Source organism: Carassius auratus, chromosome 16 (genome assembly GCF_003368295.1).
Source record: "Carassius auratus strain Wakin chromosome 16, ASM336829v1, whole genome shotgun sequence".
Lineage (NCBI taxonomy): Eukaryota > Metazoa > Chordata > Actinopteri > Cypriniformes > Cyprinidae > Carassius > Carassius auratus.
The window spans coordinates 6,957,597-6,983,539 of record NC_039258.1 but is presented as its reverse complement, the minus strand read 5'-3'; the positions used below and the strand labels follow the sequence as shown (position 1 = coordinate 6,983,539).

General features: G+C 36.8%; 2 protein-coding genes across 6 annotated transcripts; one reads left to right on the top strand and one right to left on the bottom strand.

Moving 5' to 3' along the window:
• Positions 1–1,926: 1,926 nt before the first annotated feature.
• Positions 1,927–8,135, bottom strand: gdf6a (growth differentiation factor 6a). The gene is made up of 2 exons (XM_026283701.1): positions 7,683–8,135; positions 1,927–4,222 (listed from the first exon to the last, which is right to left on the bottom strand). Exons 1-2 carry the CDS (start codon positions 8,017–8,019, stop codon positions 3,345–3,347), a joined length of 1,215 nt encoding a protein of 404 aa, XP_026139486.1. The 5' UTR covers positions 8,020–8,135; the 3' UTR covers positions 1,927–3,344.
• Positions 8,136–12,814: 4,679 nt separating this feature from the next.
• sybu (syntabulin (syntaxin-interacting)) lies at positions 12,815–24,887 on the top strand. Of its 5 annotated transcripts, none has more exons than XM_026283698.1 (8): positions 12,815–13,076; positions 16,911–16,965; positions 17,189–17,366; positions 17,510–17,713; positions 19,367–19,466; positions 20,527–20,676; positions 22,815–22,970; positions 23,092–24,887. In XM_026283698.1, exons 2-8 carry the CDS (start codon positions 16,942–16,944, stop codon positions 24,245–24,247), a joined length of 1,968 nt encoding a protein of 655 aa, XP_026139483.1. In that variant the 5' UTR covers positions 12,815–13,076; positions 16,911–16,941; the 3' UTR covers positions 24,248–24,887. The 5 variants fall into 5 exon arrangements, with proteins under 5 accessions (XP_026139483.1, XP_026139482.1, XP_026139481.1 ...); XM_026283697.1 differs by having other exon boundaries at positions 17,486–17,713; positions 20,530–20,676; XM_026283696.1 differs by having other exon boundaries at positions 17,486–17,713.
• Positions 24,888–25,943: the final 1,056 nt, after the last annotated feature.

The window sequence follows — 25,943 nt, the reverse complement described above, 5'->3', positions numbered from 1 at the left end:
GTCAAATTGCACTGCACATCACCCCAAAACACCATGGTGTAGCACTGGAAAAATTCATATAATTGAAGGAAGGATGAATGGTGAAATATAACGAGACATTGTTGATAAAAATCTGCTTCCATCTACCAGGATAATGAATATTATTATAATGTGATTATGTTATTATTATGTTTTTAATATATGTATATTTTATATTCAGCCAGGAAGCATTATAGATTGCGTCATATACATTGTTTAAAAAAAATCAACACATATTATGTATGCACTATATCCCAATCTTAAATAAATATATGCTGTTCAAAATCATGCTACCTAATAAATAAACTAATGTCAATGAACCTAATGTGAAGTGTTGCCAGAAAGAGGATAAATCTTGCAGAATGAGTTCTTGTGTGTTTCCATCTGTTTAGATAGATCTAATAGGACCTGTAATGGGTGATGAGATCCCACCTGACACAGCGTATGCTGTCTCCATCCTCATTCTGAAAGACATTATCATTGTAAGTGTCATTCCCTGAGACAGCTTAAGAGCACATTAGCATCTTTTTCCCCTCCTTGAACAAACATGTGTAGAGTGACACAATACTGTAACTGAGTCTGGACAACATATAGCATTTCAAAGCAATTTCCTAATTGCTTCCAGGCCAAAGCCGATGCCTATATGGAAGCAATCCGTCCCTTCAACCTTTTCATCTGAAGATTGGGAAACATTACAGTGTTAAGAAAACTTGACCTGAGGAGGGCTAATTTATTGGAAAACAGCCTGTTGCTCATACACTCAGATCCACGCTGGAGATGTATTTCCTTAAATCTCTGTGGTCCACGTTTCAACACTATTCAAACACTGAGAGGTGACTGTGAGAGGCATTACTCTACGACATATTAGCCCCATTACACAAGCCTGATTATTGGAGCAGAAACGTATGCTAGGATAAAAACTCTGCTAATAAACCACGGTGAAAATGAGCCACAGAAATCCCATGGGGTTTTTTAAACCGTCTGAGAGCTAATAAAAATGTGAAACAGATCAGGTGAAGAGCTGGATTATCTCAGGAGAGGATCTGTCAGTAGAATGGAAACAAAAGATGGACACATGAAAAGAAGCTGCTGAGTGGAAAAAGAATAGAAATGTTAGACTTCACACAGCACTCAAACGTTTTAACTCTGTATGACAACTTAAATGGAGGGGAAAAGCTAAATCATCTGCACAGGCCCAAAAGAATGGCACTTGTGCGTTCCCTAATTCAAATTGTTTAATCTAATTTATAAAGCATTAGGCTTTTATGCAAGACACTGTTATCATGTTTAATTTATGTCGTTAAAAACTAAGAGTGACGTATCATTCAAAATGATGGAAACCAAAATGCAGTGTACAGGAAAACAACAAGCATATAGGATTTTTTTAAAAAGTCGAAATATGGTTTTCAACAGCTCCTACAGTGGCTTCTATGAGGTCATCATCTCCTGTTTCCCGGGACAATTATTTAACCTCACTAATAAAATTACTTTATCTTTTAAAAAGTTTGAGAGATTGATATTATACGATGTGGAATTAAAGACTCCTACTGTAGTATATGCCATACAGTGTGCTTTTTACCAAAAACTGCATGTGGGAGAAAATAAGAATCATTATTTGTATATGTACATAAAATATTGAGAAATGTTTACATTAACAATTATAACCAAGTCTGATTGTTTTGCTGGCCAGCATGACATTTCATTGATATACTTAACAATTTTAATGATTTAAAAATAAAAAGTATCTGGGGAGTCAGTTGCACCACACAATTCTTGTGAATTAAAAATAATAATAATATATATATATATATATATATATATATATATATATATATATATATATATATATATATATATATATTGAAAATTACATAAAAATAACAAATAAAACACTGGACACTTAGTAAAATGCTATTGATATATAATTCAAACATTACAGAGGTTTTAAAATCAAAAAAATTAAATGGATCTTAGGAGTCAGTGGCACCACACAAAGTGCATTTATTTTCTTTCTTTTTTTTTATTAGTACAGTAATAGTGTGGATTATTATCCATTGATATACTGTATATATATATTTATATATATTTGGGAAAAACCTTAAACTCTAACTGAATGCACCTCAGAAAGTAGATTCTATGCAATTATGAGGTAGAGATTGATAATGGTATTTCCACCCTCGGCAATAATGAATACATTTTAAATTAAATTTGTTTTATCAGCGTAAGAAATACACGATTATCATGAAACTCTGTACATCACAAATAATAAAATTATTATAGAATAGAAATTATAGCGATTTGAGTGCATTTATAAATGTACATTAACAAAGAAATGTGGTTTTACATTTCTTCACACGTTGCACTTCAGGTTTTACTTTACAAATATTTACAGCTCATAAAATGAACAACAGTGCATTCAAAGCTAATGTGCATTTAAATATAATCTCGCATTCGAGTCTCTTTTTTTCCTTGTCAGTCGATAGGAAAAACGCTTCTTCCAGACTACTTGGACAGTTGCGGAAGTGCATTTTGTAAAGATGCAAACGTTGATGGATTTCCATTTTTTGTCTTCTCAGAAAGTACAAAACGACATTTTGTGGATTTTTTGTGGAATGGTCGATCGCTTCTAAAACATTTACTCGAGAACGTTACCCGATGCTCCTCAAAAAAGCATCAGTCAGTCTCTCTCTTTCTGTCTGTAGGGATGAAGCAGAATCGCTTTACGTCTTATTTATTTTGGGTACATTCACCTTTGCTCCCAAAAGCTGAAAATGCCTAAAATTACGCACTGGTGGTCGTAAAAAGCGTTTCCAGGGCACTGCGTTTTGCTCATTCATCATTATCCATATACCACACAGTATCTTATCCATATAACTAACAGATGAATTTGAACAGGTGCCCGTCTCCACATTCTTCTGAGTCCACAGAGATAATGGTGTAACACAATCCTCAGTGAATCCTGTCCAGACGGATACGCACGAAATCTGGCGTTTTTCTACCTGCCTCGTCCGAGAGACTACTCGTTAAAGAAATGTTTAGGTTTTTTTTGGACACGTGATTACAAAAAGAAACCCAGCATGTGTAAAGAAAAATGACGACGAACCTCCTAAAACACAATTTTGTTTCAAGCCTAGAGAAACTGTACATGCGCTCTTGGCACAACTGTGAACAGTGGCCGGTGGAGATCGTTTAAATCGTCAGAAATGTCTGTGATGAAGAATCCCTTTTGCATAGGTGATAATGCGCAGTTTGGGCGGCTCAAGCGCGTCTTTACGCATCGGTCAAGTTTTTTTATGCCTTGGTGCCAAACCCTCGTGTCTGATTCGCTACCTACAGCCACACTGTTCTACCACCATGTCCTCGTATTGTTTGTACACGACGTTGTTGCCGGAGTCTATGTAAAGTATACTGATGGGGCTGAGTTTTGTTGGGACGCAACAGCTCGGCGGCGTGCTGTTGGGGTCCATGGAGTTCATGAGCGTCTGAATGATGGCGTGGTTGGTCGGCTCCAGGTGCGACCTTAACGGGAAGTCGCACACGCCCTCGCAGTGGTAGGCTTCGTAGTCCAGTGGAGCAATGATCCAGTCGTCCCATCCCAGCTCTTTGAAATTGACATGCAGCGCCTTTTTGCTGCATCTCGATTTGGACTTTTTGCCATGTCGTTTCCCGTGGCGATTATTGAGCGCAGTTCTCCGTCTGCGCCGCGCTTTGAACTGCAGCGCGCTCTCCTCCTCCTCCTCGTCTCCGCGAGACTTGATCTTCTCTTTCATCTCATTAAACAAGTTTTCTCTTTTCCTAGACTTCGCGTAGACCACCAATATGGCCTTTTCTTGCTGCGTTCGGTCGTGCCGGTGGAAACCCAGTTGCTTTAGGTCAATTTCTGTGTCAGATTTGCCATGCGTAACCTTGAGCTGGAGACAAAGCTGATTCCCTTGATGCCTGCTTTTAAAAATTCCCCAAACGTCCAGAACCTCCCATTCTGCTCTTCGGGAATCCTGGAGATCAAGGGATCTGGAAACCAACGGCCTCTCTGATCGACACGAGAGTAGATGAAGAGTGTAGACGCCTGATGGGGACGCCTGGCCATCCCCGGGCGGTTTGCGAAATATCCTTAATTCAGCACCGACCAGCTCCTCTTTGTCTGACAGAGTTGAGACATCAAACAGATACGTTTGTCTTTGCAAAGGAAAGAGCGTGAGATCGTCTGCAAGATAAAGAGAAATAATTGCAGTCAGATTCACTTAGAGTGCCTCACATTCTCATAAAGGGCCCAGGTAAAACCTAAACCCTTATTTTAGACTCTCTTTTAGTCTTTAAGATAGAAAATACACACACAATTAGGTATAAAAGAGTAGATAGGTTGAAAAAACAACAACGAGAAATAAACATGATGAAGATGCAGCAGCATCTTTTGAGAAATATTTTCCTGTTTTTCTTTTTCTAAAATGAATCATCGCATGCACAACATTTAAAAATATGTAATAATATATGGATGCAGATTGTATAGACTAAATAAAAATGAAAAGAATATACACAGTCACACTTTTGGCTCACATTCTCAAGAGATCAGGCTTTATTTTAGTCTTTAAAAGATTCAAAGTGGGAAAGACACACTCAAAAGAATATCCCTCTAAAATTAGACAAGAAGCTGGAACAGTTGGAACCCACAAATTAACAAGATAATTGTTGACATTTTCAGAGAACTCATTTTTTCTTGGTCAGTGCAGCAAAAATGTATCATTTCTCTAAGTCTACACTCTTAAAAATAAAAGTTATTCAACATTCTACACCTGTTCAGTAAAGAACCCTCTATTCATCAAGAAACATTTTCGATGGATATATTTTGGGAGGGGATTAAAAATTGTTGATTGAACATTATAGGTCCTGAAGATTATAATTGCTTTTATGGGTCTATAAAAGCATTGGTAGGCTATATAATTTTCTAAAGCACTAGAATAATAAAAAAAAAAGAATAAATAAAAAAAAGAAAGATAGCTTACTTTTAGAACGTAAAAAATATCTCATGTGGATCTAAAGCATTTTTGGTTCTATTGGGAACATTTACGCAACGTTGGTGCTATAGTACTATAGTCCTTTATGCGTTTTTGTAATTTAACACTTTGCAAAATAATTTGTCTTAAGTATGTATACAGGTGACGACGCAAATAAGAGAGATCTGGTAACCATAGCGAGGAAGAGAGAGAGAGAAAGAGGGAGAGTGGGGGGGAAAGAGTGCGCCAGACACAAAGCGACATACTGTACGTGTTGAACAATGCACAATTAATGCATTCTTTCCCCTTCAGGAATCCAGAGGCCTAGTCGCACTTTATCACCGCCTTTTATCTCTCTGACAGACCAAACGAGAAGCATTTATCAGAATTCATGTGAGCTTGTGTATGTAAGAATTTCAGTTGAACTATTAGACTATTATCGTTCCAACTACGCCTGGGGCACAGATACCATTTACCCTGAACAAAATCCCAGATAAATACGTGCATAATTTTGAATAACACCAGGCTAATTTTAATATGGCTTTTCGAGAGCCTATTGCTTTTTAATGCTTAAATACAAAATAACTGCACTGCTCTTAAAACGAAATCGAATCTTTAAAAAAACGGCACAGAATTTGTAGTTTTAATTCATATTTACTACAAACAAAACGAAAATGAATATTATTTTGACTTTCTTCGTCCATGCGTGAACATAACTGTCAAATAATTCTAATAAAATATTTGTTTTCGTTCCTGTGCACGTATGGTTCACATTAGCGTTTTTATAAGACCTCGAACAAATCGAATACAAGGTCACCAAATAATTAACAGTTCTGAATTCCCTCCCACCACATTAAAATGCAACCCGCTTATATTTCATCCCTTCCGCCAAAAACAACATCCCCGTTCAAAAGTGATTATCCTACATATAAAATACAACTCCAAGCAGCAAGAGTTGGACGAGTTTACGCGACGGCCTAAACAAGATCACCGAGACAAGGCAAGGCCACTAACAGAAATTCATAAATCACTCCAGCCACACAGTCGCTCGCTTTTAATCAATCAACATTCTTCTCCAATAATTCGATTCTGTAAGACGAGAAAGAGAGAGAGAGAGAGAGAGAGAGAGAGAGAGAGAGAGAGAGAGAGACTTAGTGTGGCTACCGGGGCACCATCTGCGTTTTAATGAGTTACTTACAAGTGCCAAAAGTAATTTTCATACATTCCGTTTGTTCTTGTCTGATCCTGCAACCATAACGATCTAAAATTTGGGGAAATGTCTTATCTGTTTTGGAGGAAATTCCTTCCTGTTACACAAAAAGATTACTGCCTTATCATAATTGAACGGCGCTTGAGTGGAAATGATTCTTGATGACATTCAGCAGCGAATGACGCGCGTGGTTCCTATAGCCAAGACACTGTAGTGCAGCCTGGCAACTGGAACGGTTTGATCTTTGCGTTAAGTGTTGATGGTAAATGTTACAGACCGATTGCTACAGCATTTTGAGACGCTTATAAAACGTTTTGATCTGCAACTCCGCGTAATGCACTAAACTCTCCACAATTTGAAGGCTATAAGGCCAGCAAAATGCCTAAAAAGCAACAGTTGTCCAAGCCTAAACATACGTAAGGTCCTGTCCAGGTTTTGCTCTTCTCTTTTGGTGATGTTCCTCTGGCTGAACTAGTTCATTACGGGAGAATAGACTGTGTTTGATATGTTATGACATGGACACTCAATTAGATCACCCAGTTCAAATACTCCAATCAGCGGTTTGATGCAAAGCAACCCTCAGAGGGTCCAGTGAAGGGTCACAGCCAATGACACATCAAATCAAAATCAGTGAGGAAAGTAAAGCTTTTTTCATCATATCGGTTGGCGCTTCTGTTCTTTCTGCGAACGCGTTTGTCTGCAGAGGAAAAGTGCACTGTTTGCGCCGCCTTCCTCTTTTCGTTGCATGTTTTTGCGTTCGTCCCCCCACACATTGTTCACGCAATTATTTGTTGCAAAGAAATCCAATTTCACTGCAATTTATGCGCATAGCATTGTTAAATACAAAATGCAACTAAAAACTATTCTCTAAAAAAAAAACGAAATAAAAGTCTTAAACGTTTGAACGCAAAATACTGTATTTGTATTGTACAAATAATGTAATTCCTATCGGAAAAATATATTTTTTTTTTCCTGCATAAGGTTTGAGAGAACAGTCCGTGCTTGCACGCGGGGAAGTTAAGGGAAAGATTTATTGCCTTCATTTAGAAAACGCACCAATTAGTGTTTTATTGGCATGTTACCTTGAGGTCAATGTAAAACTAATATAACTTTATACTGGCTGAGCATTAAATTGTGGCCCAAGCAGGACCCTTAGCACATGAACAAACCCTCGAAAATGATTCATCCGATTTAAGTTATTTTCCCTCTAAGAACAATCTAGGTCTATTTATGGTTTTTAGAGCGAAAAAATAAATAAAAAAAAGTATTTTCTTTTTAACTAACAGAAAATTGTTGCTCAAGTCTGAGGTAAAGTATATAGCCTACATATATTTTTCTTTCCTGTTTTACATTATCACAGTAAAGATTTCAAAGTAAAAGAACGGTTCATTACTAAATATTGAAAATGCATAGGCATAGTGCATAATTCAGACGGATAATGCATGTAAGAAGACAAAACAAACCTTTCCCCCTGTCTACAAAACTCGTTATGGTGTTTGCAGACTTTGAAGAGCGGAAAAAACTTGCATTGAGCCCCAGTTTTTCAGCGGCGGAGTAAGTCCTGTATATAGAGATCATGTAATCGTGAGGTACAACCGGGTCCTTTAAATCATCCCGACGACCAGCTCCCGGAGAGGATGCGAAAATCTCTTTAAGAAATTTGGGTGACCTTTGCCCGTCATATGCGCTCCTGGCACCCTTGCTTCTTTTCTGCGACATAAGCGCAGCTGACTGGCAGCACGGTAAACTCCAGAGGAAAATGAAGAGCGTGTAAAAGGCGACTGCTCGCAAGGCATCCATGGTGTTACTGTCCACAAAAATGTGAAGACGAGCCGTGTCTCCCAGTGAACCCGATTTTTTTGGTTTGTTTCACGAGCGCGGACTGCGCGAGATCTGTGTTGCGTGTCTCAAGTGAAGTGCGCTGTAGCTCAAGAGCGCCAGACTGCAGACACTCTCGCTCACGAGACACGCCCACTCACAGACGCTCCTGGATTTATTGGAGAACTTCTCCAGACTCTCTATACTCCTCCTAAGTTGTGTTTTTTACGTCATTATAACATATGTTATATACAATTTATTTAAAAACATCACTAGTAGTAGTAGTAATCGATTTATTATTATTGTTATTATTGATGATGATGCTAATAGCATGCATAATAACAATAGCATATTATAAAGAATAAATATTGTGTGCTTTCTTGCTTAATCGTTATATTAAAATAATTGTAGAATATAGTATAATAAAACAATATTTTATAAATATTATTATTATATATAAATGTAATAATAAGCAGCCTATACAAAAAATATATTTATAGAGGAATAATACATCTAGCATATACTCGCTTTCGATAGATAGATCATAAAATCTATATTAGAGAGAGAGAGAGAGAGAGAGAATGACAGTCTTAAAGATAAAGCTGGGTTTAAAACAATGATTTTAATGATTTTAATGATTTTTTAGAAATTATATAAAAGTTTAATATAAAAAAAAAAAGTCCATATTTTAACGAACTGCTCAGTCTCAAGAGTCTGACCTAAAATAAAATAAGTCCCTGGGTGAGTCTTGTCTTGGTCTCTGCACCAGGCAACACAACAGGACACCAGGTCTTCCAAGTAGACTAACATGTTGACAGAGGTTAACAGGTCGACAAAAATATTCACAGATCTATTGCACTAGCTACAAGCACCTCACTGCAGGGCACATCGTCTCGTGAAGAACTGCACCAATCCCGTAGAAAATACAAGTTGCATTATAATGAAAGGTCAAAATGAAGAACTTATTTCTAAAGGAAGGAACAGGCAATGTGAGAATGTATTGTTGTAGAGTGTAAGCCCACAAAAACTAACCAAATAACTTGATCATGTGAACGTTTCTTCAAACCATCTTCAATGAGATACAATTATATTGAAATTTATGTTCAGATTAATTCCCAAGCAGTCCTGTAAATCAATATGTTTAAGTCCCAAAGCTGAAAGACATTTATTGTAACTGTCATGTAAAAAGTCTCACTTTTATCCTCACAAAGCTGGCCGCAGACACTCGGTTCATTCTCCAGCTTCACCTGTCCCGTTATCTTGCGCTACACTGCCTCCTCGCGGTCATCAATAGCGTTGCGTATTGAAAAATGGCTACATCACACAAATGATCAAAATAACACAACCCAGCAAATTCAATTAGTCGATGTAGGTCGATTCTATTATTTAAAGCTCTTACAATTATCAAATGTAACGCAACAAACAATTATATGGTCTCGGACACATACTAGTGTGAATTCAAGTTAATTGGGATATTTTCCCCAGTCATCTCATCTGCAAAAAACCATCCCACTGATTGGAAAAAGTGTCCCTGAATTTACAGGGAACTTACTGGGCTAGTTGTGGCACTTTATACTCTGATGAATATATATCATGTTCTCTATATTCACATATACCTTTGTTGACACAATCTGTCATTAAACAGACAATTATGGAAAACTAAACTCAAGAAATTAATTAAACATGGGAATGCTTTGAGATCACGCCTGAAACGTAAATGTGAGGGGTTATTTTCCCCTGGTGGCAGCTCCTAGACCTTTAACTTCATGTATGTAATCATTTTGTAAATTTACATTTACATTTAGTCATTTAGCAAACACCTTTATCCAAAACGTCTTGCACACGAGGACAATGGAAGCAATCAAAATCAACTAAAAAGCAATGATATAAAAGTGCTATAACAAGTCTCAGTTAGCAAGCAGCTAGTAGCTTTTTTATTATATAAATAAAAATAAAACAGATAGAATGGAAAAAGAAAAGAGCGAGTTAGTGTTAGAGCCCTTTTCTGCTTTTGTTAATTGTATAATAAAAAAATAAAAAAATAGATAGAATAAAAAGATTAGAAAAGCTAGTTTTAGCTGTTTTGATTAGTTTTTTAAAGGAAACAAGCAGTAAATGAACAGAGTGCAAATCTAAAAGGGACAAGTTTTTTATGAATAGAATTAGAATAGAGAGTTAGAGGGTCAAATAAAGATGGAAGAGATGTGTTTTTAGGCGATTCTTGAAGATGGCTAAGGACTCGGATTGAGTTGGGCAGTTCATTCCACAAGGAGGAAAAAGTTAATGAAAAAGTTAGTGAAAGTGATTTTGTGCCTCTGGGATGGCACAAAAAGCGTTGTTCATTGCAGAACACAAGCTTCTAGAGGGCACATAAGTCTGAAGTAATGAATTTAGGTAAAGGGGTTCAGAGCCAGTTGTGCTTTTGAAGGCAAACATTAATGCCTTGAATTTGATGCCAACGGTAGCCAGTACAAATTGATAATCAGAGGTGTGACTTGCATTACTTTCGGGTCATTAAAAATTAATCTTGCTGCCGCGTTGTGGATTAATTGAAAAAATGTACAATTAGGGATACAGAGAACTGGCTGGAAGACCTGCTAGGAGTGCATTGAAATAGTCCAGTCTGGACAGAAGAAGACCTTGAACAAGGAGTTGTGAAGTATGTTTTCCGAAAGAATAAATAGAATAAAGCAAATCTGCAAGACTGGGCAGTTTTATCAATGTGGTTAAAACACATAAAACAGAAAGTAAGCTGATCATCAATCATGACTTCAAGGTTTATGGCTGTTTTTGAAAGAAAGTGAATATGACAAAAGTTACGTAAAAGCACACACACAGCAGTGAACACACACCCGGAGTGGTGGGCAGCCATTTATGCTGCGGTGCCCGGGGAGCAGCTGGGGGTTCAGTGCTTTGCTCAAGGGCACCTCAGTCATGGTATTGCCAGCCTGAGATTCGAACCCACAACCTTAGGGTTACGAGTCAACCCACTTTTGACACCCACTGTGTCTTTTAAAAGTGCTCTAAAGTTGAGCTGAGAATGTAACTGGTAGCATTGTTTTAGCCAACAAATAATGTCATTAATCAATGGTAAATCACATGAAAAAAATCTTCAGTTCAGCACGGCAGCCTATTACATAGACTCATTGTTTTTTTTTCCTGCAACACAATTAGGCTAGTACTGTAAATACATAGCCTTCTACAGATTTGTATAATATTCACAACGTATATTTTTTTACTCTAGAATAGACAATTTCTAGAAATGCATCAGTTCTCCAGCATAACGTTTCGGACATTTTAACAGTAACACGTAAGGTTGTTTTATCAACTACCAGCAGAGGGCAGTGAAACACCGTATTAGAATAACTGCGCGCCCTTCATATGACAAACAGCAGATATACTACTGTATGCATTTATATTCAATGGTCACATGTATTTGCCATAACTTGCACTTTAATTTTTATATCAATTTAAAACGTTATTAAACTAAGTGATATTTAATTTTATTTTGTATTAAATGTGGTTTTATTAACAAAGTTCGGGAGAAGCACGATGAGATAATCATTCAATTTGGCACAGGTGCATCTAGTTTAGCTAATCATCCTAAATAGCACACAAGCGTATATATATATATATCCAGTCTTCCTACCTCCTGTCCCACGACAGTTTTTTCGGCATCCCTCCTCCACCCCAACTCCTCACTTCTAATCTATTTATCCCAAATTGGGGATAGGGGAGTTATTTGGGTTCGGGCTGTGCTCCGGGCCCGGACCCCTCCCCCAGGACAGCACGCCAAAATATGCCTACTATTCGCCTTCAGATTAGATGTAAGGGTGAACTCGTGAAACATAGATATGATTCGAAGATTATTATTATGAATCGTTTTGTGTTAACACGGAGAACCTGCTCTGGAGAATGACTTGATGCTCATTTGGTAAGTTGACTTCAGCACCATGGAGAGCTGACTCCTCCACTCGATGCACTCAGACTTTACTGTCAGCAGAGTTGCTCAAGTATGTACCCTGCTGCAAATAAACCTCTCAAACCACACAGAGCTGGTTTTCTTATATTATATGGTCTCCCAGGAATGGTCAACGTGAGAGTTTTCCACTTTTCAGCAGGTCGGCCTGGGATTCACCCAAACTGGGAATTGTTTTCACTAGTACAATTGACCATGTACATGATTTCTACACTTCAAATGTTAATTTGAATACTGCAAGAATTAAGAATTATCCTACTTCTGTTTGGTATTTTGGAAAAACTTTTGAGGAACCATACTGGGTTCCCCAAAGAACCTTTCAGTGAACAAATCTTAAAAGAAGTTTAACATTATAATCATTTAAGAACCTTTTTTTCCCCATTATAAAGAACCTGTTGTTCAGTGTTAAGGTTCCATGAATGCTAAGGTTTCTTCATGGGACCATCGATTCCAAAAAATAAAAAAAAATTAAGAGTGTAGGTCCATCCATCAACCATAAATACTGTGCACAAAAACAAGGCTCCACAGTATAGTCAACATTTGAAGTGGATCAAAACCTTTCATCAAACATATACCCATAACCAAAACAATACCCTTTCTAGTCTTAGGACAACTTTGATGAACTTCTTTGATCCACTTCAAATGTTGACTACTGTATAAGTCACTTTTAATAAAATCATAAGGTATGAGTAGAATGATTTTCATCAGTAAACCAAATCAATAAATCCAACCTGTTAAATCTCATTCGACCACGTAAGGGTTAATTTTTGCTGCTCGTTACATAACACACTTGGAACATAGGCAGATTCACGTCGTCCTGGCGATGCCAGTGTCCTCAGCCTCTTCTGCTCGAGCACACACGCACACTGATGCACTGCGATGTGCTGTGTGGAATAATCTGGCTTCTCTCGCAGACTGAGGCTGAGAGTCCACCACATCAGATCAAAACAAAGGCTGAGGACCGGGAGAGAGCGCATTTTGTTGTTTTGAAGCGATACGGAGCAGCGCATCCTTCACTCTCACTCTCTCACTCAGAGGAATCCATCCAGCCCATCACGAGGCAAGTGTATTTATTTACTGCGTCACACTGTTGTTTACCATAGCGGGTTTTACTAACACATAGATTCATGGAAATGATGTTATACATTCTAATATTAGCAGATAAAGGCTAGTTTTTTAATCATTATTTTTGCTTTTTTAAGAATAGCCTACGACATGTTCTTTGTATAGCCTCTATTCAACACGTTCGCTCTAAACTTTAATTACGCATTGCTGTACACGCATTGTGTAAGACCAATGTTTCATTTTAAGAAAAAAAAGTATATTTTCGATTAGTAATGCAGTTTATGTATATTTTTCTTTCGGTTTTTTTTTTAGTCGTTGTTTAGGTGGGGCAGAAGCGTCATTTGACATTTCAGAGATAGGTACTTGTCTGCAGCTAAACTCTGTCAGTGAGGCACCCTACCGTGTACTGTCAATCAACTTTGTTTTATTAAGGTTATTTTTACGACCTAAAAAAGAATAATATTGCCCTTTGTGGGAAAATCTTTGTTTTTTGTGTGTGTGTCTAGTTTTGACAGAATATTCACAGAACGCTATAAAACATTCTATCCATTTTTAAGTTATTATATTTAAATGATATATTGCATTGCCTTTAATTTAAATATATTTTAGTCATAAACATGTATTTTATATTGTTGTACAGTAAAGAAATTACTGTATCAAGAACTGAATTGGAGTTCCCTTTGAGAATAAGAGGGCATTAAAAAGACAAATAGTAAAATGCCAACAACAAAAAAATAAAAAATGTTATATATTGTAATAAATAAATAAATAAAATAAATTAATTTGATTCAGAAAATGACTTCATTTTATTATTCATATGTTACCCTGGACCACAAAACCAGTCATAATGGTCAGTTTTTCAAAAGCTGCATAAATAAGCTTTTCATTGATATATTGTTTGTTAGGATAGGACAACATATGGCCAAAATACAACTATTTAAAAAAAACTGGAATCTGAGGGTGCAAAAAATAAATAAAAATAAAGACTTATCCTTTCCTCATCTGGGAGTAAAACGTGAGCCAGGCATTTTTTGGGTTAAACTGATCTCATTTTAACTCTTAAATGAAAGGAAACCGAGAATCAGTTAAACAAGACAAAGCATTTGTGTGGCAACATGTCATCTATTGTCTTCTTAGAGAAAGTGGACTGAATTCTCCATGGAAATAGAACTTTAGAAAAAAATTATAATAAAAACTAATCTTAATAATTGAACTAATGAAATAATAATAAAAACCCTATAGTCAGATAAAAATGCTTCACACTATAGACTGTTACGTACAAGAGAAGGGGCTACAGAAAAAGGAAATGCAAACATTAGTGATCGTGCACACTGATTAATGTACAATGTCGGCCTGTATTTAACCAGCTTCTCCTGTAGTCAAGCTCAAATAACAAAACTGAAACTAGCCAGCAGAGAAAGCACTCAAAGCCAGTAGCAAATGCATTAGCACACATTACTCTCCGTCTCCAGTAGCTTTGAGTCATCACTGCTTTAGTGGACTAAAGACAGAGTGAGGAGTCACTGGTGTCACCATGTGTTGTGTTGACTACATATTTAGCTTGAAGACGTCAGCCTTAGTTACATATCTGTATATCAGAAACTTAAATACTAAAAAGTTGGTAAAATTGTTGATTATAATGGAAAATTACAATATAGTTTGATAAAAGGGGGTAAGAACAAACAGTATGTACACTATTAAAAAAAGTTACAGAACTGTCACTGGGGTGGTATGTACATTTAAGGTACTAATATGTATTTTTAAAACACTAATATTATGTCTTTAATATCGATATTATACCTTTAAGGTACTAATATATAGCATTTAGGTGAAATATAGTACAAAGATGTACCTTTTGTACCTTAAATTATTGCCCCACTCTGTACATTTTATTCTGAGAGTGAGAATGTCATGTTTTATGCATGAAATCATTCTTCTTAATTAAATATGAGCAGCATGTTACGTTACATAAGGTGTTATGAGTCAATGAGTGTATAACCTCTAACTCTGACTGCACTCCAGCTTTATCACCTCAAGCCAGCCGTGCCATTGGCATATAGGATGGATAAGGTGATTTAAGAGAAATTGCATCAGTAACTTCTAACTGTGTCAGGCTGAAACTAGTCTCAGCTTTTCTATTAGGCTGACATGAGGTAAAAAACACTAAGCTTCTTGCCCTGACACAAGGCATCAATCAAGGACTGAATGGCTGACTAATGTCACTGACCAATATCCGACTTCTGTAAAAGCAATGTTCCTCTGTGCTCACAAGTCTTTGTTGCTAGGTTCTGTTGCTAAGGCTCTGACTTGGGCTCAGAGAGGAAAAGGTATAGAGTGGCAGTTTGATAGTCAATAATTTTACAGCTTATTGAATAAGTAGAAAAAAAGTACAGTTCAAAAGCTTGGAGTCTGTAAGATTTTTAAATGTTTTTGAAAGTGTTTCTTATGCTCACTGAGGCTGCATTTATTTATTCAAAAATACAGCAAAAACTGTTTAATATTTCTGAAATTAAAATAACTGTTTTCCGTTGAAATATATCATAAAATGTAATTTATTTATTTGAGCTGAATTTTCAGTCAGGTCTTTAGTGTCAAGTGACACTTCATAAATCAATCTAATATACAGAGCTCAAGAAACATTTCGGATTATTATCACAGTTAAAATGATTGTGCTGCCTATTATTTTGTATTGTATTTTTCAGGATTCTGATGAATAGCAATTCAAAAGAACATTTATTTGAATGGGAAATCTTTTTTAATATTCTAAATATCTTTACTGTCATATATGACCAATTAAATGCATCTTTGCTAAATAAGAGTATAACTTTCTTTAAAACAAAAAAAAACTTACTCACTCCCCACCTTTAAATACTAATGTACCCTTTAATTTCAGTTCCTTTTCGTTTCTTTAAACAAAGCACAAAAATCCAAAACAAAAGAATACTTTAATAGTTGAAAAAGATGTGATCACATAAGACACTCAAAAAAAAAAAAAAAAAAAAAAAAAAAAGCAGCACGTTTTCCATATCCGAAAGGAATAGGTGACCTACATAAAGGCTGTCCTTTGACTTCTTTTGTAATGAAGCATGGCATCCAGACAAAAAACGGAAAGAGACAAGAACCCAGCTATGCAACAAGGGTCAATTACGTCACCCGCACTGAGAGCAACCCTAACCCTTATATAACAAACTTCAAAGAGATGCTGAAAAAAAAATGATGGTCTGTTAGTTATGAGCAGACCAGGAACACCCAAAACAGTTAAATAAGTTATTCAGAAGGATGGGGTTTTATCATCTCTGTACCTAGACAAGGATTAAATTGAACATATTACTTCATTTTCCAAGTGCAAAGCCTTTTACATAACACTTGGTAAATTCACTGATCATCAGAATAATGTTAAATAATAGCATTGGATCAGTTTAATTTAGAATAAGTGTTCCTGCAGTTTAATTCCAAGTAGGAGTGAATTAATTTATATTTAGTGGGTGGCTGAACCTGACGTATATGAAAAGGCATTCTTTGCATTTATTTTTTTTATTTATTTAAAAAGTATAAAAGTGAAGCATTAAAGCATTTAAGTATTTTAGCCTGTAAGTATATAAGTATTGTATACTGTACTGGTTATATAATTATATACAGGTATATAAGTTTTGTAGCTTGTGCTCTAGTCTATTTACAGAACCATTCATTAACTAGGTTAAACCAGCCTGGCATCTTGCATGATGTCCTCATTCATTTTAACACTATAATATTTCTTTGTTCTGGTTTGTTTGTCATACAGAAAAAACCTCAAGTTCAAGCAACCTGTTTTCTTTTTTTTTTTTTACAGTTTTATTTGAAGTATTCCCTAATTAAGAAGAATGGGACCTTTTCAGACATACGAGGTGCTGAATTATCATTAAATTATTTCTGTCTAAACACGTTTTTACTTACTGTAAGACTTATTGCATGTAAGCAAGACGTATATTTGGATACTTTAAGGACCCAAGCATAATACAGCTTCATACCAGCTTTAAACAGCTCACCTCAGATGCAGACTGTAGGTTTTCTGTCGGTAGTCGTAGCACCAATCCATGTTCCCAGTTACAGATTTTCCATTTCCTGCAGGTAAAAGAAAAGGGAAGCATGCGCAGCCGTATCCCTCGATTTGTCCTCCACCCTTTACGTACTAAAGCAAAGGAGTCATCAGCATCCAACATACCATTGTCAGAAGAGGAGAGCAAGGATTTTGACATGAGCTCCCAGCACTCGAAAAGAACCATCAGTCCCAATAGCCTGTCCTCAGGTAGGACACAAGTTATCATGACTTCTCTGATGGCTTTTATGTGTTGTTGACCTTATTCATATGGGCTCTTTGATAAGGAAAAGCACACTAATATCATTTTTAATTGGGTGTTATGTCAGTTCCACTTGGCTTTACCTTTGCAGATGATACTGGATGCCCAAGCAGTCAATGTGCATCGCCAACCAAGACCCCCTCAGGCTCTGACAACAGCCCACTGAGTTCACCCACTCTGGGAGAGCGCAAGGTCAAGGTGAAGAGAGTTCGGATGAACGTAGTGGCCGAGTGGAGCGCACCCACACAGAAGCACAAGCGAGAGAAGCAACAGCATTCACCAATCATAAATAAAGGTAATTTCATTTCTGCAAGCTTTGCAACCTTATTATATTCTATTTACATTTTTTATATTATTTTCCTTAGATTGTGTAGGTTTATTCAAAAAAATAATAGCAATAATAAATTATTATTAATTGCATATTGCCTTTCCAATGCTCAGAAACACATCAATCAGTCAGAATAATTGAAAAGGGGAAAATATATATATGATTTTTGATTATGACAACAGGTTAAACAGTCAATGTTTATAGAACTGCATGTTTTCTGCATTCTAAAAAGTAAAGAACCGCTTGGTTTAGTAATCTAACATAAAAAAAAACACAACTAGTGTACATAGAAGGACAGTTTGCACATAGAAGGACAGTTTGCACTTGGGATCTTTATCAGCTTGTGTGCAAGTGTGCACGTACATGGGGTGCAGGTTCAAACACAGAAACTTCTGTTTTGAAACAAGGGCATGTTGAGTAATTCATTTATGCCATGGTCACACTTGCCTGTTTCATCTAAATGTTCTTGGGATTCTGCTGGAATGGGTTTCTCTGAAGGTTTTCTTTTTTTAAAACAGAAAAAAATACAACACAATCCAGGAAGTAGCAGGTGCCATGTGCTTCATTACACTTCCTCAAAGGGGCCAGTGATTGGATGGCTTGTAAATGGCCAATCAGTGCAACTTAAAGTAGTTGGCTCCTCCCACTGCCTGTGAGAATTCACAGCATTTGAGCTTGATTTGAATTGAGCAACTTGCACAGTTTTGTAAATGTTAGCGATTCACATTTGTTTGGTTAGTTAGGTGGATAGAGGCACGTTTGAAAAAGTACGCACTTTATCATGGTTTTGTCAAAAGGAAAGAGATGCTTCTCAGGTGTGTATATTTTTGGAAAAACACAGTTCTAAATTATTTTACCCCATCTTTAGCGTATCTCTGTCTTTCAATCACCATTATTAGACTAGATTTTTAGATTTTTTTCTTCCTCAAAATATTTTGTTGAAATGTATCTTGATATAAGTATGTGTAATATAGTTCAGAAGGTTATCTATTTGCTTTCCTACTTCAGTGGTACTTCCAGGAAGTAGGTAATCAGTATTATATCTCTTTAGTCTTAAGTTTAGCAAAAATCGAATTGTATGAGAATATATCATATTTTTAAAAGCCCTCTGAATAAAATAAAATGTTACAATTTCAAATATAATGATTTTTTTTAGCAATTAACATGTTGCAAGATATGATAACATGGCTACTTTTAAATGGCTTTCTGGTTCTGGGATCTGCCAGCAATCTCTTAATGCTAAATCTAACTAGAAAAGTTAATGCAGGTAAGGTGATATTCAAGCTTACATAAAAGTGCTGAGAGAAACCAAATGTGAAGGATTCCTCTGTCACTGAAAGATTCAGTCCCTGACTTTCCAAGCCTTACTACTTCCATAATGGAGTCAAACTATGTTCATCACAGAAGTCTGTAACCCTATATCCTCTGACAGGCCTCTTTGATCTGGCTATACTGGAAGTATGCTAATTGGAAACGTGCCTGGGTTGTGCATTCGGCGGGTTTGAAGTCTCTACTTCCACAGTCTTTTTAGATACCCTTGAATGGATAAGTTTAGCTGATGTTGAAGTCTTTTTAGAGGAAACTTTTTAGACTTTTGATCCCGATTTTTATGCACTGTAGGCAGTGAGACAGATTTCAGCATATCTAGCAGCACTGGAAGCTACAAGACGCATGAAACTCTACCCAGCAACTCTGCAGGGAAGAAATCATCTTCTCGCAGGTATGCTTTTTTTTTTTTTTTTAGTTTCTGAAGCCTAATCCAAGATGACTGATACTTTTTATTTTTCTCTGTCAGATTTGATATTACATGCTAGAGGACTTATTTTAAATGTGAATGTTAAAGTGGAGGTTAAACTTTTTTTTTTTTTAGTATTGATTTTTCAAGGCTGGGGTGCAGCCTAACATGTGTTAATGCTTAGTTATCTCCTCTGCTATAAATGTGCTGATGATTTCCTGCTTTTATGAAGCCCCTCCCTCAGAAATACACAATGGGCTCAGATTAGTTAGCTGGTCCAGTGTGTTGTGATTGGCTAAACTGCCTCTAGTGCGCATCTAAATGTCCCGCCTCAGCGGCATGCACTCAGATTGTATTGTAAACAATGGCAGTAAGCCCTAAGAAGCCGTGGATTACAGTGAAATTTTAATAGCTAAGAGGCATTGTCAGGCATGACATTAACCAAAGTGAATTAATGGTATGTTTTTTTTGTTTATTGTCTCATACTTTTAGATGCACTGTTATTTGTAAATGCTACTGCTTCTGTTAGCTTTTATGGTTTTATCCTGTTTAGAGCTTTAATACAGTGGGGTTTATCCCTACAAGCCGTTTTTGTAGGCGTTTTTGCCAGAATTTTAAAAGGCATCAAGATGACATTTCCGTTTGCATTGAAATTTCAGCCCTGCAACTTTGCAGATATTTATACTCAAACAGCAACTAACGTTACACACTAACGTTAAAAGTGAAATCTCAATCAACCACCCCTTTAAGTCATTTTTTTTATATAGTGTTTAAAATAGTTTGATACAGCATGCAACATTGTTGTCACTTGATCTTATTATGAGATCAATGGCATACAGTTATGTAAGCATATAATAAACGTCACACACACACAATTTCAAATCATGGTGCAGATTTTGGTAAATCTACAGTAGTAGGTAAACAAGATAATTCAATGTATGCTAAAAGATTTGCATGGTTGGTTGTTATTCCAAATATAACCGGCGTGTCTTGCTATACAGTATCACTATACTGTCCTGTCCGATCTCGCTCTTATCTCCCTTAGAAGTGGGCCCCACATCAGAAGCCTGCCAGTGTTCAAACCCGCAGGAAGCCCTACTGCCCCTCGCGACACAGAGCTTTATGCCCCATACAGGACGCCCACCAAAGCCCCCTCCACTACTTACAGCAGTAGCAACTCCAACTCTACCAGAAGGTATGGACAAAGAGGTAGACGCAAACAGATGGAAAGAAGCTGAGAACATGCTAGATGCAATGTATTCTATGCAGGGCTCAGGCGCAATACAGATAGTTTTATCATGTCTTCAACCTCTTCACAGAATAAAGGATTAGATTGGTCATGGTTTGGCTGTGCCAGGCTTTGAGGGGATTTTGACAAAATTGTCTGCTCTCATTTTGCCAACGCAGACAGTAAAGCCGTTTGCTAGCTGATAGGAGCACTGTGTTTTTCAGTGCTACATTTTTTTTGTAGAGAGGGTTCAGGGGCATTAATATTTCATGTGCACACAGTCACTATGTTTGAAGATATTTAGGCTGTGTTGTTTACTTAATAGCATGATGTGCGGTTTCTGGGTTTTTAGTTCTGGCTTTTATGTGATTGAGGGTTAGGAAACTAGTAGATATTCTTGTTAACATGGTCAAAAGGAGTGAATTTGGTTGATTTTATATTTATATATATATATATATATATATATATATATATATATATATATATATATATATATATATATATATATATATATATATATATATATATATATATATATATATATATATATATATATATATATATATATATATATATATATATATATATATGAAGAGTTCAGATGCAAAAACCTCTAAATGCCATCTGAAATTTTCATCTAAAATTAGGATTTTTATCAAGGTCCTATGCTTAGGTTGAGTCATTTTACTTTAATTGTGATGTGCAGGTCCTTTTCCAGGCTAGTAAAGTGAAATAACTGAATATAAATATAGGAGCCTGATAAAAATCCTAATTTTAGATGAAAATTTCAGATGGCATTTAGAGGTTTTTGCATCTGAACTCTTCATATATATATATATATATATATATATATATATATATATAATTTTTTTTTTTTTTTTTTTTTTTATATATATATATATAACCCACACCCGTTACATTTTTTTTTAATGAAAGTGTGTGCTTTGTAATGCCTTTCTGAGCTTCTCCAGGGTCCTTGTTTGTTCTTCCGTTGTTCCATCTCTAGCACAGATGCAAATTTGACTTCAAAGCAACATAGCAGGTTGCTAGGATATTGTGCCTCTAGTTTTGCTGCCTGGTAACAGGGCCATTTCTTTGACGTTACTTTCATGATTTATATTTCATTCTTTATGTACTTTAATATATTCGTACCTTTACTTTGTCTTTTTTGTACTTGTTCATTATGTTCTTTAAATATTAATGTTAAATTAATAATTACCCTGCTCTCTTATTGCATTGTAGGTTGCATTTTATTATTTGCTTTGCTTTTATTTTATTTTTTATTTTACCTCGCTAACCATGATGCTATCAAAACAGGGTCACTTACCACATGTTGAAAACGATTGGCCTAAACAAAATTGAGTGGACCAAATAAAGGGCAGTTATAGTGATTTCTGATTTTTTTTTTTATTTTTTTTTTTAATTATTATTATTTTTTTGATATTGGCAAATCTTTTAGCTTTTGCATTTGAATGGAAACAGTAGCTGGGTTTCCATCCAAAGTTGCGAATTTAACTCATGCGCAAAATTGAAATATCGCTTAAAACATTTGCGAATAAGCACCATATCTGTGGAAGGAGCCAGAGAGAATAAAATCATCGCTTCCTAATAAATGGCACTAAATGGCATTAAGAAGAGTAGGAGAAGCCATTTGAAAGTAATAATTTTCTTGTATAATAAGTTATTTGCACCTCAAGATCCAAATATAAATGCGCAGTGTAAGACAGTTCTGGCAGGCAATTATACAGAAATACTTTGACAAAAGCATTTGCTCAGGCAATTCAGAATGATAATAAAAACATTTGAGATGCAAATCTGTCTGTTATTTAGTCCGATTATACTGTCCCATTGCATCATGTGAAATTTATTAGCAAAATGTGTTTCTATCTCCCGTTATTTGCATTAACCTTTTATCTCTGAAGTCAAAAAACACCTCGTTTCTGATGCAATACTTCAAATTGCACATAAAAACAGGGTGATGGAAACATAGCTTTTAACTTGTTACAGACACAACAGGCCGTAAAGATGATTACTTCAGCTCTTGTTGTAGCTTTCATATTAGCATGATTGATTACATTTTTAAAAAGCTTGCTTTTAATTTTCAGAAGAACCACTCCTGTACGCTACCATTCTTGCGGAGACAATCATGGCATCAAGCCTCCCAATCCAGAGCAGTACCTTACCCCTTTACAGCAGAAAGAGGTAGCCATACGACACCTCAAGACAAAACTCAGAGACTCACAGACCACAGTTTGTGACCGGTAAGAGTCTGCTTTGAAATTCTTGCTCTAATGCATTACTGAATTGCAGTTCCCTTAAGAGCTCTGACACCATTTGCCAACTGATATTACATGGTACATTTTCCACACTAATGGGTTTCAGGGAGGCTGAGATTGAGGAGCTGAAGTCCCAACTGGGGCGTATGCGGGAGGACTGGATAGAGGAGGAATGTCACCGTGTGGAAGCTCAACTAGCTCTCAAAGAAGCACGCAAAGAGATCAAGCAGCTGCGCCAAGTGGTGGAAACCATGAAGAATAGCCTCATGGAGAAGGACAAGGGCATCCAGAAGTATTTCATTGACATAAACATCCAAAACCGAAAGCTGGAGTCCTTGCTCCACAGCATGGAGTTGGCACAGAATGGCTGCAACTTACAAGATGAGCCGTCACTGGACTTTATCTTTGATTCTCCAGAAAGATCCACTACAGTCAAGTTAGAGATGGAGCTACATGGTGAAGAACAAGCAGTGGAAGAGATGGCTGATAGTGAGCTGCTGGCCAATGACGAGATGGCCAGCAGAGCTGAAATTCTCGAGAAGGTTCTCATGTCCACTGCGGTTGATTCCAGCCAGGATGGTGGCACCAAGATCATTCCCCAACCAGAGCTGTCCACCTTGGAGCCAAGTGTCTCAGAAAAGAGCACAAAGGGGCATATCTCAAGCAACCTCTTTGGTGCAGAAGATAAAGGTGTCCAGACTGATGAGATGATCTACACCGCTGATCTCCAAGCCCTCCTTCTCCAGCTGCTAAAGCTCCAAGGTGGTGGCTTCCCTGGTCTTCTTATTTCTTCTACCCATCAATCCCAGGAGTCACCTTCAGCACAGGTTCCCAAAAAGGTTGAGGACTTGCCTGAAGCACAAAAACCCATAAAGGAGGAGTTACCTGAAGCACAAGTTGAAGAAGTCAAAGGTGTTGGCTCCATTTGCAACAACACTGCCCAAAACACCATTAATGATTCTAGTCTGGTCATTTCCGAACCCAAAATGAGTCCCCCGTTCATGGAAGAGCTGAATTTTGACCTGAAGAATCCCAAGAACACCTCTAGCATGGCAGTGGTCGGAAAAAGCCACTGGAGCAACAACTTCTTGGTCGATCTGGTTGCTGTGGCAGCACCCGTTCTGCCCACCGTTGCGTGGCTCTACTCCCAGCACGGTTTGGTTGGAGGGGCTCCTGTGTACAACATTGCAGCTTTAATTCGAGGCTGTTGCATTGTGGGATTGCACTCGCTCCGCCATGTCTCTCACGGGCCAGACACTTAGTGGCCCTCACCCACAGTTACAGCAAGAGCACTTAAGCGTCGTCATCAAGTAGAAATTGTGTTTTTGTACACCTGTGATGATATGCATACACTTATTTTCAGTTTAGTTGCAACATTCCTACTTTGCACTGTGTATTTTTGAGGCACAAAGGATGAAATTAAGTTGATGTAAAGGGACTTGTTTTGTCCTTCTTTGTTTTTATTGCCCTTATGTTTGTGTATATATATTTTTGCATAATCTGATAATCTGGGTGGGTGATTTATGTTGCTCGAGTTTTGTTCTTTGCTGACTGCTATTCCCTGCTTTTTATGAAAGTGTCATTTAGAGTGGCAGTAGGGGTTGACTGTCAGTTGACCGTTGTTTTTGTTGTAGTTAAAATGTCACTTGTGTTCCAAAAGAACTAAAACCTTCTGCCAAAGCTTAAATGTGTTCAGTGTTTTGTGAAACTGTTTTTCTCTCCCTGGAGTTAGAGCTTTTACATGTTGCTCTGCAAACCAACAATTTCCTGTGAGCTAGCGTTGGAAAGGCAGCACTTGCCACAGTACAGCGAACACTTGTTATGTGCCTGAGCTATGTGCAATATTTTTGTTTATATCAGATGTATATCATTATATTTATTATTAAAGCATGGAAAACCCCTCCAAACTTGGACTTTTTTTTGTGTTCGGTATTGCATCATTTCTAAACTTGTATTACTTGTTTAGGCCCACTCTAATCAGTGTCCACAAAAAGCTTTAAAGGCTTCGAATGAAAGATATTTACAATGTGATAAAAATCCCTCACCATTTCTGCTATCATGCCTGTTGAATATTTTGGATAATTTGATAATGTTTTCATCTACCAATAGAAGTAGAGTATTTTTGTAAGGAGTACTAAAGATTCCCCATTAAATTCGTGCTGAAAATTAAAAACGGTCTAACATCTGGGCCTGCTTTTCAGCTAGATCTCATAAATAAAATGAATGTACAAAAAATCTTCACAAATCTATTATGGAAGGTGTTTTACGAAAAGGTTTAAGGCTGTGATGTTCCAAGTAGAGCGAGTTAAATCAGTAAAGTGATCCTTAAACTTTAATCCTAGATTAATAAAATGTAATTCTTTGCTCTTCACAAGATTAGGTTTCTTTGAACCGCTATATGTTAAAGAAGCAGTAGACTATTTTTACCAAGACAGAAAATAGTTTGCAAGTACAAGTGTAGACCTGTAATGTCATTTCACAATTTCACACTTTTTGCATAATTTAACATTACATCCTTTGTGGAAATGGCAGACATTTCGAGAGTTTTACACACTGGTTATGTTCTTTCTAAATCCCTCTTTTAAACCCAGGCAGTGGAACTTTTCACTCCAATAATTCATTAGTGGGGTTAACCCCGTGTTGTGGTTCAGTGTGAAATGACATTTAGGTGTTGGAATGTTACAGATAGATGACACAGACGCCCAGTCTCAAGTCTCATTCATGTGCTTTGGACAATCACAAAAACACCCAAAAGAACCCAAAACCTTAAAAAGAAATACAAAATATATGGAGTATATGAACATAAGCGCTGCTATATTCAGAAGCTGAGACTAAAGCAACCATTACACAGCAAGCATGGACCCCTGGGCCACTTGAGAAACACACAGAACAGTACATCTGCGACCAGATGGGACTCGACTATTGCATAATCATGCAACCCTGCACGCATGAAATGGC